Here is an 11777-nt window from a genome sequence, read left to right as displayed (position 1 = left end):
GGCCGCCGGAGAGAGGCCCCAGCCGGCCGGGAGGCAGCCAGCGGCGCCGGCGTGACGCGGGCAAAAGTCGCCGCGCTCCTGGCTGGATCGTCTCCTTCCTCACTCCCACCCCACCGAGTGCCTCGGGTTTCCAAAGGCGGCCAGTCCGGGAACGGTCTTGGTCCGGCCACGATGCTGGCAGCCGCCAGCCGGCGGGGACGCACCTGCCGCGGGGCCCGCACCCCAGCAAGGCCCGCACGGGCGCACCGGCCACCCGCCAGCTACGCAGGGCTCCGGGGGAGGCTGGCGGAAAGGAGCACAGCGACAGCAGAGAGGGAAGTGGGGAAGTGCGTGACACACTGTGCAGTTAACAGCGTGCCGAGCACGGGACAACCAGGTCATTAGTCTGTATCCAATTAATAAACAAAGTAAATGAATAAAGATGTTTAGAGCAAGAAGATGCTTTTCTTCAAGCTCCTAAGAAATGAGTTTTGAGCACAGCCCAGCTCCTAGCGAGCACATCCTTGTAGCACCACAAGCCACAACCCCGTTAAGCATCGCTTCGCTCGGATACAGGCAAAGACTAGTTCAGTTGCTCATTACAGATAGTGGATGATGCCAAGGAGAAGAGTTTGCAGTAAACTGGTGTGGAAGAGCCTGTTCCATCACACTTGCACTGAAGAGACGCACAGCTCYATGCAGCCACACTGCTCCTCTGGGCGCCTCATTTACAGCCAGGTACAAAATTCAAATCATGACACTTGGCCAGTCCTTTTCACATCACAGGTCAGCTTTATCAATAAGCACATGAAAAAGAGGCCAGGTTATGAAAATGAAAAAATTCTTGAAAAATAGCCCCTTTGGAGTCTGTTTTTGTTTTGTTTTGTTTTTTTAAATCTACCACTTTGAAGCTTCCATTACATGAGGGTACGTGTATTGGCAGATGAAGCACACGCTCAGATTCAACAGCATATTGCTCTCAGAACAATTTTGTTTACAAAGGAATGAATCTATAGTATAACCATATGCATTTGTATCCTTTATCTTTTTTATATATAAATATTATTTTTTTTTATCCTTCTGGGCTCCCTAACAACTGGCAGCTGTACACAAAGCCTCCCTCTGTAAATTAGCTTAATATTTGACAGTACATTGAGTTTTATCTGCAAGAACCTAAATTAAAACTTATCCAAGACACGCAATAGGGTCAGCTTAATCTGTTCACTGAAGTACTGCAAATGGAATAATCTAATTTATCATCTGGATGTTTGGCTCTAAGTTCATGGGTGGTTGTTCATTAAAACAAACAAAAAAATGAAAGCTAGTATGAAATCTTTAGAACCATTTGAATTTTTAGGCTATTAATACCTGTCATAGGGACAAAATAATATGTCAATGTCATAGGTCAATGGTGATTGACATCCCCTGAACATATACTAAGAAAGCTAGCATAGGTACACATTATTACGTGGCTCTACATCCAGAAAAACAAATTGGGGGGTGTTTTATTAATATTAGCATTTGCATGAAACCTAATCAATGAGCTTTTTACCTTTGTAAAAAAACATAGTTCTCTGCACAAACATAAAGGTGACGATGACAGTTAGAAAAATTGCTAAGAAACTCTTGTATCCGGCCTCAAAGACATCGATCATCTCAGTGATTCTTCCAAAAATACTACCTAGGATAATATTTATTAAATCCATCAGGCTTTATCATGTTCATTCCTTCCAGAAAAGCAGCCCATAGAGAACAATTCTCCAGGATAAATTCAAGCTGCCACATAAATTACATTATTTTCCACCTGACTTCACGCCACAGTAAGTTACAGCTTCCAGTTCATCACACTCCACTAGTTTCAAATAACTAATATGCTCAAGGCCAGTCTATTCACTCACTACTGAAGGAAGTGAGTGTCCTTGGCTAAAGTTTATTTACTGAAATTTAACTTCCTCATCCCTTTAATTAGAGATATAGAAAAATTCAGAATGTACATATGGAGACCACAGTTTCAGGGGGCCTCAGGAATGGCCAGATTTAGCACTATGAAGTTAGTGCTCACACACCTTGCAGAGGCAGAGAGAGGAGCTCTATTAAGACCAGTAAAATATTTTTCTACCTCAAAACTTTTCTAACTATTGCTACTTAAAAAACACTTAACAGTAACTTTTATGTAAATTCAACAATTCCAAGAGGTATTCAGAATAGAAGTACCTGTAGAAAATTGGGATGGAGTGAATCATACAATGATAATCATGCAGAGAATTTCAACGCTGCTAAAACAAATCAATTAGATACATAAGAGAAAAGAAAGCATAATTAGCACATCTGTAAGGTGGAACACACTGTTCTAATTCAATTCATCTGCCCAGGTCAAAATACATGTTCAACAGTAAGAACTCTTCAAGGAAAAGTGGACCAACACAATCATCTAAGATGTCAGTTCATGGGCTAGACATTTTTTGCAAGTTTTGTTCAGCAAGACACTTCTACATAACACTTGCATCACTTCTGGTGCCAAATGTGCAATTTTTCTTGTGAGCAGCTTGTATCATACTTTCACAGAAAACCAATTTACCCTGTCAAATTTAGCAACACACACTTTCCTCCAGGGCAAAATTAGTGCCACCCAAAGAAGCAGGTCTCTGTTACATAATGCCACCTAAACATATTTGTGAAGGTCATTTGGGGGGGGGGGGGAAGCTATGTTTGACAGCTTTGCATCTTTGAAGGAGCCATTGCTAAGTAAAGCAGTGTTTGCATCCACACACTTCTCACATCTTTTTGCCTTCCTGTTATATGCAACTATAAGCTTACAGGTACAGCAACCTACAGCAGTTGCTTGAACGGCATTTCAGAAGAGTCATTTCATTGCAGACTCTTTCAAAAGGCAGTTCAGGAAGTTTTGGATGACCTGCCCAGCTATTTTCACAAGCATCTCACTCCCACTCTCCTTTCTGTTCTACATCACCTACAACACCAAAAACAAAATTGCTAATGAAGCAATACTTACACAGAGTTGAAACAAACATCTTCTGCATTCCAGTCACAATCAGCCAAAAGACATTTAAAAGACATTTAAAAAGCTCATGATCAAGACGGCCTTCAGTTCCTAATTAGAAGTGGAAGGTCAGTGTTAGCCTACGCACCTCTGCATAGAGAGAGCCAGTGGCAAATTCTGCTGAAGGCAAACATGCTCGGTCCTCATTTGGACACAACTTCCCTATCTTTGTCATCAGCAGAAAGAACACAGACAAACATGGTGTCAATTCATAACCCTCCCTCCTGCACTCTGCTAACATTTGCGTTCTAAGAAAAGCTCATCATCAGCAGAAAGAACACAGACAAACATGGTGTCAATTCATAACCCTCCCTCCTGCACTCTGCTAACATTTGCGTTCTAAGAAAAGCTCATCTTAAACTCCAAGAGGAGGAATCCTGCTTGACAGTTCCACTCAGCAGGTGTATTGTAATATCCTACTATAATCAAACAAATAATATGTGAAATTAATTTATATATATATACATGCTATGTCTCATGACATCATTTATATACATATGTATATTTACTTATACATATATGTGTAAATTTATATATGCACATATAAAATAAAAACTCACTCAAGACAATTTTTTTTTTTCTTTTTGCTGCTGATCCATAGCTACAGAATGAAGGGCCACAGGAAGGTTTGTGACAGTCCCTTATCTTTCACATAAAATGCCCAGAACATTCCTTTGATCTTTTCTTCTCCAATGCGATTACAGAGTACCTATTAAAAAACCTTCACTCTACCAAAATAAACACTACACTATGAAAGCAATTCCCCTCATGAAAAGAGAATAACAAAGGCTGATCCATGCAACAGGTATTAATCACACCACCTAATGCACTCCTGAAAAAGCATTCAACTACTGTTGCGGAAACAGAAACCCACAAAATGAGAAATTCACACTTTTATATAGTTTGAAATGCATACTGTCCACAGGAAAAGCATTAAAAAAAAAATCAGCATTGTTTACCACCATAAGCCACAAAGAGTCAACTAGTATTTGCATACTGAGGATGAGCTGGTTAACATCAAGACGGAGAGAACCTCATTCAAAGTCATCTCATTATTAACCCCACGACATTGCTTTCAAGAATACAAATTGTCCATCTTACCCTTATGTGACAGTATCTACTAAGCAAAACCTACTGGTTTGGGAAAGAACAAAGCTGACAATAGCAGAGTGTCTTAAAAATCAATACTGTGGTATAATTCTTAATATCCACCATTTTCAACAAACAAAGAACACGCCAAGAATTAGGACTCCCCAGGACTACGAAGGCACAGATGAAGCAAGGTATCTCAGTCAAAAAGATACAAAAACACCCCTGCAGATAACATCCCTGCAGGTAACTCTCTCTTCTAGAAAGTTTGCCTTTAACTTCAGATTTGCCTTCTCTATAGACTGCATCACAGACCTAAACTATTATACACTTATATCTCTGTGTGACTTGAGTTGGCAGCATGATTCGGCATTACAACATGAAGTAGAACAAGTTAGCAGGTGAATTATTTGTCTTCATGTGATTGAGGCAGATTGGAATTTTTCAAGGTAGTTGCAGAACCTGTTAGTGCGCTGGCTAATACAAGTGCGTACATTCAGAGGTATTCAGTAACATATCCAGGTAACAAATCATCTACTTGTTAAAAGCAAACAAACAGAACAGAACTGAACTCACACGGAGAGGGAGCACAGCCATCACTTCCACATGCTTTCCAGCAAGCAACTGGTCAGCAGACCAACAACTTTCAGACATCAAGGCCCAACAGAATTTTGCTCTTATTTTCCTCAGGGGATGCAACTTCAATATATTCCTTCCCCTGCTCTCCAGCTTCTCTATCTGACCTTCTAACTAGTTTGTCATTCCCCATTTCAAAAATATATTTTTGTCCCTAGAGTTAGCATTATCTATCAATGGCCTGTGCTCTTTCCAATATTTTATGCAGACACTGCAGTCTTTCATTCTGTATATCTTTCTACAGCATTAATTCAGCTTTCGAAACTTTAGGTAACACTTGTCCTAAATCAATTTGGAGATACCACTTCAAATGTGGAAGTGTGATGAAAAAAGCACAGCAACATAACCATTCCGTAGTCAGAGTATTATTTGACTGGCAAGCTTGAGACTTTTATTGTTCAAGATACAAACAAAAACTGCTATTAAAGTGTGCCAGCAGGGTACAACAGCTTCATGCATTTGCTTTGGAAGAGTTGCCTGCGATATTGTGAAGCTAAGCTTTTACTCATTCCCTTTAAAAATGTACAGCTTTTCTTAATTCTCTTTACCTTTGTATTCAAAAGACAATTCTCTTTACCAATCTTGTCCGTTATCACAAAATAATTATTGAGAGACTTTAGCTTATATCCAGCAAAGCTGCTTGATGCTGTAATTATAACATAATTCTAATTTGCGACATCAGTATGTTGCTATGGCATTGAATAGTTTCAGTTCAAAACAAATATCTAAATCTAAGGGCTCAAGGACTTTCAACTTCTGTATAATACTGAAACCTAATCTCTGTGACAGTTACTCATACCACAAACACAACCAACAACTCCCCCCTCAAAAAAGAAATCCCTGTTTTCAAGACGGGATGTCAGAATTTATGCTCACAGTGACAGAAGACATTACAGCATCTCATCTGGTCTGCTGTAATTTGAAAAGTAAAATCCTAAAATAAAGGGTTTAGCAGGCTTAAAGAGGCATTCCTTCCTTTAATGGAAAAGGGCTGGAAGTAAAGTTACTGTGCTAAATGGCTTGGGGCCATAGCCAGGAGTTACACTGTTCATAACACAGATAAAGAAAATCTTGAGTAAAGTTAATATTTTCACTTAGTCAGGTAATTGGGAAACTTTATAAGAGTTTCACTGAATATATTTTTTTGAGCAGGAAAAAGTTAAAAGTAAGCAGCTCAGAAAAGTATTCTGAATATACTAGTTAGTTTAAAATTTACTCACCTAAAACATTTAGGAAGGAAAAAAAACACCTTAGAAGACAGAAAAATACAAAAAATTTAAGATAAAAGCTTTGATGGAAGAGAAGGCAGTTTTCAAGTTTCATACTGTGGTATGAAAGAGAATAATAATCTAATTTTAGAGTGATGCAAGAGAATTTCCCCTTTTTTGTGGATTTTGCAATATAGTTGGTAATTTTATCAACTTAAAAAAATAAAATCAGGTGACAAGTTTTTAACGTTGATGCAATTTTTTCAAGCACAGAATTTCTAACAACTTTAATGAGATTCTGTTTGCAGAACAGTTGCAGATTATGTTCTTGCATTACAAAGGTTTGACAGCATACAACTGCCACAAGCTTGTTATTGCTGTCTGCCATAAGTGGATGACAAAAAATGCAAATTAAAATATGCTTGTTTTCCCATTGTAAATTGATGCAAGGTATAGGCTTACTAGACACATAACATCAAACTATTACAGTTTGAAAATCCAAGCAAGATACCCTACGTCTACTTTTACCTGGATATTCAACTTGGCAAAAAAAAAAAAAAAAAAAATACAGCCTGAAATTGGATGGTCAGTGGGTGACAGGAATATGCACTTCTGAAATCTAAGCCATTAGGATGAGACAGTTCTTTCAACATCACTGCAATTTAATACATTCACTCTTTGAAATTATATATTAGCCACTGTTTAACAGAACATTATGCCAATTCAGATACTGTTATTTGATTTTTTTTAAAACACATGGTAACAATGATTTTCTGGTCTACCTCAGCACAAGCATCTTATTACACAGTACTTTTATACAAGGCAGCACAGGATTCTTTTTTGCAACTATTACAAAATAAGGCATCCAAATTCAATTTAAGCCAGTAGCTTAAATAACTGATTGGTTAAAGGTAAAGCCCAAATTACTGAATAATAAACATCATCCATAGGATGTCTTGTGAATCATCCAGTCAAATCAACAGGATAGAAGGGGCAGTCAAAAATTGTGACAAGCTTCTCCCTCCCCTCCCACCAAAGATAATTCAGCCTGATTTGAGAGGCAAAGTGGGATGGCATYGTGTAAGCAGTGAGACAAAAAAAAAATATATTATTATAAAGCTATAATATTTGAAAGTCAACACAAAGTTAATTATATATGCTGCAGATGAAAACTGTGAACCTAGGAAATATACGTATGGCACCAAATCCATGAAGAGACTGAATACCAAGACTAATATTACCAATATTACACAAGCTACCTGTATAGCATTACTTTCCAGTGTGACAGAAAGTAGAAAGCTATTTCATTTTTTTCTATTACAGCAGAAATCCTAAATAGAATTAAGATCAGGATCCCAGCAAGAACTCAAAAGTTCCAAGGAAGAAATTTTAACACATTTTCATTTTGACTCAGTGGACTATTTTTCTGTAAAATGATTAGAATTGTGAGGCAAATACTTTGGAAGATTTTTCAGCAAGAAATAAAACTGCCAAGAAGAACAGCAGCAAATCGGTGTTCAAAAAAAGCCCACTGTCATCTAAATATAAAATGAAAAACTAAAAGGGGGAAAAAAGACCATGTATCATACCTTACTAGGAATGCGAAAGCTTTCAATAGGACCAAGGTCATGAACACTCTCCTGAGGACTCCTTAGACCCTTTAAAAGAATTTGAATAGTCAGTTAGGATTCATTAGTTTATTTATCTTGTTATCAAACTGCACAAGTCTTAGCTCATGTTGAAGGAAATACACCTACAAGCCCTTTAATAAATTACACTGACATAAGGCTGGAAGGCTAAAGCCTTATTCTATAAACACTTAAATGAGACTATTCATGTACAAATTAATCAAACAGCTAAGCATTTACAACTTTATGCTGCAATATGCACCTTCTCAGTAAAGTTCACTTAAAAAAAAAAAAAAAAAAAACTTGTACTTAATACTTACATCCTCCTGTCAGCTCCCAGATCTATTATTTTATGCTTATGGGTTTTGGACACATTTCAGTTTTTAATGTACTCTACTCCACTGACTTGATGGGTTAGTGGAATCATATAAAGCTTCATTCAAGTTAAGTGCCACCTACTCTATAGCATAATTATATTATACCTGTATGATGGAAGAGTTCTCTTTTGTATAAATTGTTAGGACTGGTTTTCCTTATCCATAACAAAATTGCAAAAGATGTATAATCCACATCACCTGCTTCATGTAATAATTACTCTTTAAAATACATAAAGTCACATAAATAGAATATGTTCTAGTAACACTGAAGTTTTCTACAGGAAACATCAATTAACTAGAGCATGTGTTTACTGACTGTTCAACACAATTTTATAAAGTAGTACCACAAAACATGCTTCTTAACATGTTTCCTGCTAGCTTTCTAGAAAAAAATAAGTAAGTTTTTACTACAATCAGAAACAAGAAGGAAGAGGTGAACTTAAACATTCAGGATTCAAATACTGTTCTGACTCCAGCTTTCCTTGAGACTTCAGGCAAATCACATGAGCCCTGACTTTTAGGCAGACTTACCTCCTATCTTCCCCAGCTGATACCAATGATACTGTTTCTAAGCCCTTTCAAAAGTTTCAGAAAAATCAGGTCTCAGGTACCTATACTTTCTTTGAAATGAAGGGAGCTATGCAATTATTAGTTAACCTTCAAACAAACACCAGCTTATTAAAAATCAGCTTACAATGAGAGAAGTTTCATTTTAAATTGAAGGAGGTAAAACAATGTTTTTTTATCTGTTAAATGTGATAAAGTGCTTTATAAGTTCATCACTTCTGCAGTAACTACTACAACTTCAAAATTGTTTTACCTTCCTACTATGCAAAAAGCTCTTCTTTTTGGTTTTGGATTCTCAGATTTTCTTGCACATCATTTAAAAACAATCTCCCTTTTCAGTTACCACCAAAGACAACTGACCTCTATGAATCAGAAATTCAAGCTATCAAACAACCCAAAACAACTGCTGCACTTCTCATATTTCACATATATTCCCCTCAAAAATGTGCAATATTTATGGATTATTTTCAAAACCATTAAAAAGGTCCACTCATTGAATGCTAAGTGGAACTTAAGTCTTCCCAAAGGCTGAAAAATGACATAAGTTATTATAATTTTCAGACCACAAATTTCAGTTATTCCTCCACCAAACCTTCTCATACAAGGCAGGCTTCCCAAATATCCTTTACAAAATATTAACATATCCACATAAACACACATATTTAAAAGTATATTTTAAATAAATATTATGTTTTTATATTCAAAAAATATTTTTTGTTTGATGTAAACTCATTTCCCAGAATCTAAACTGCTGGGGCACAGAAAGGGAGAATTGGATTCGTAGCCATTAGGGTAGGAGATAATGATTCGTGTTCCCATTGCTAATTCATTGAGCAAGAGTTGCTTCTGCAGTTAACGCTCAAATTATTCCACAAATGCCCCCAATTCCTTTTAAGCAGGCTGAGAACTGATCATTTACCACTGTACTGACCATACTTTTGTGCATGTATTTCATTCCACTGGTATTAAGAACTACAGGCACAGCAAAGGATCGAGATATAAAGGAAAACTCTAAAAGGTGGCAGGATAAAAAATTCAGAGGAGAAGCGTCTAAACTCAGTGAAGCCTGGAGCTAGAAATGAGCAAACCACATTCAAAGGGATGATATAGGAAATCCTTTCAGCAGGAAACAGACTTCAAAGCGATCAGCTGCCTCTTAACCAAGGAGTGAACTGATAAGGAGTCCTCAAGCACAGGCTTATAACACCCTAACAGAAACCTCATTATCTGTTCCAGTATAATAGTGAGGGGAGCAGGAGAAAATCAGGTTTCCAAGCTGATCTCCGTTTTTAAACCCTGACTCCAGTATACGCATTACACCTCCGAAGACGTAGTTTAGAAACAAATGAAGTTCAGCTACCGACTCTCCCACCATTTTCTATACCTACCTAGAATATTTGATGTGGCTGGAGGGTGGGGTGATTTTTAAGCAGTTTTTTCAAGGTTTCGAATTTAGACACATGGGTAAACATGCTTCATTTTAGACATACTTGGCATGTCTGAATGACTCATATGCTCTTCTAGAACATCCTTTCAAGCAGTCAGCACTTCAGAAATACAGACCCAAGCATAAATTACACCCACTAAGTCTTCTAGCACACAGTCCACTTGTGAGCATATAAATATTCCCCCAGCACCTTCAAAACCTGGTCTGCCTTTTGACCATAAACATTTACTGACAGATAAAGCCAAGTAACCGTACCACGGTCTGCTCCAAAATTATATGCAGGGAAGGAAACTGATACAGAAGACTTGCATGATATTTAATGCAATAAATATATATAATATGTGTATTCTGTGGCTGCATAAATTACGTGTTCACACCTGTGGATGGTTCCAACTGTTAATTAAAAACAGGCAAATAGAGGAAGAAAGGGATGCGTGGACACCAGAGGGGTGCTATTACACACCAAAACTCCGCTCCGGCGGCCGGCGGAGCGCAGCCCCACCGCCGCCGCCGCTGGGCGGGGCCGGGTCGGGCCGAGCCGGGAGTCCCTCCCGCCGCCGCAGCCCCCCACAAGGCGCCCGGGACCGCCGGCACCGCTCCCAGCCGGGCGCCTCCCGACCCCAGCCGCTCACCTGCCGGGTCATGAGCGACTTGATCTTCTGCATGATGCCGCCGCTCAGGGCCGGCCGCCACGCCGCGGGCGCTCAGCAGCTCCGCGCGGCCGCAGCCTCCCTCTCCCTCTGGCACGGGGAAGCCATGTTGAACGGCACGTGACACGGCCCGCCCGCTGCACCCTGGGACGGGTAGTCCTCGGGCAGGGGCAGCAGCCTTCGCGCAGCGGGCGAGCGCGACGCCGAGAACTACAATCCCCGTCACTGCCTCCGGCCGCCCCGCCGAGGGGGCCGGCAGGGCGCGGTAGGAGAGGGCAGAGCGCGCTGCGCGGGAAGGCGGCCTGGAGGCGCAGCCGCCCCCTGCTGGCGCGCCGGGCGGGGAGGAGTGACAGCGCCCGCGGTGACTCCTTCCGCGGCCGCGCAGGGACCGGGCCTACCCCGCGGGCGGCGGCGCCACCTCACCGCTCCCGGCCGGCAGAGAGCGGCCCGCCCGGGGCAGGAACCGGCGTCTCCGAGCTGTGTGGATGGGGCCGGCGCCGCGGCGCGAGGGGGCGAGGCCGCGGAGGCGGTTGCGGCCGTTGGTCCCTCCGCGCTCCGCGCGGAGGCGGGAAGGGCGGGTGGGCAGCTCTCTCTCTTTGCTTTGCTAGAGATGACATTCAAGCGAAAGGCTACCAGTGTATCCAGCGCAGCATAACTCCAGAGAAGATTGTCTTCCTCTTTGGGAATGCTAGGGTCTGCACACAGATCAGCCCAGCACATATTTCTTAATACCATTATTTAGCTGCACAGCTGCCCAAGTACCTGTTGCAGAACATGTTTGATGAAAATGGGTGTATTTCTGTCTGTATTAGAAGGCAGAATGATGAAGTGAACTTCAAAACCAGTGGTTCTCTTTTATTATTCTTTAACAAGAACTTATTTGTTCTGGCAACCATTGAAAATAACATTCCTAGTTATTTCTGCACAAAACCTCTAATGAGTTGAGCACATAAAGTTATTATTAACAAAATAACTAAAATTAGCTGAAATATCAAATTATTCAGAACATTATTACCACAAATAAAGTTGCTTTAATGCAACTTTAATGCAGTTGCTTCTGTTAAGAAGAAATTTGTGAGGTTTGATTTGCATTGTCTAAATGCTATTTAACAATCAGCACAAACTGGAATTCTAT

At 40.1% G+C, this 11777-nt stretch overlaps 1 protein-coding gene across 13 annotated transcripts in view; it reads right to left on the bottom strand.

Annotated features, from left to right (window-relative positions):
- The window catches only part of VPS50 (VPS50, EARP/GARPII complex subunit), a 104671-nt gene extending 93896 nt beyond the window's left edge, over positions 1-10775 (bottom strand). For 7 of the 13 annotated variants that reach the window (XM_026065360.1, XM_026065364.1, XM_026065361.1 and 4 more), the window contains exons 1-2: positions 10625-10770; positions 7563-7631 (exon numbers count right to left, since the gene is read on the bottom strand). In XM_026065360.1, the coding sequence (XP_025921145.1) occupies positions 7563-7631; positions 10625-10657 (102 nt within the window). In that variant the 5' untranslated portion in view covers positions 10658-10770. Of the gene's footprint in view, positions 1-7562; positions 7632-10624 lie in introns of all 13 variants that reach the window. The other 6 variants (XM_026065357.1, XM_026065359.1, XM_026065368.1 and 3 more) reach the window with 5 other exon arrangements.
- Positions 10776-11777: the final 1002 nt, after the last annotated feature.

This window comes from Apteryx rowi, unplaced genomic scaffold, assembly GCF_003343035.1.
Source record: "Apteryx rowi isolate R43461 unplaced genomic scaffold, aptRow1 scaffold_226, whole genome shotgun sequence".
Taxonomy (NCBI): Eukaryota; Metazoa; Chordata; class Aves; order Apterygiformes; family Apterygidae; genus Apteryx; species Apteryx rowi.
This window is presented reverse-complemented; position numbering and strand designations above follow the sequence as displayed.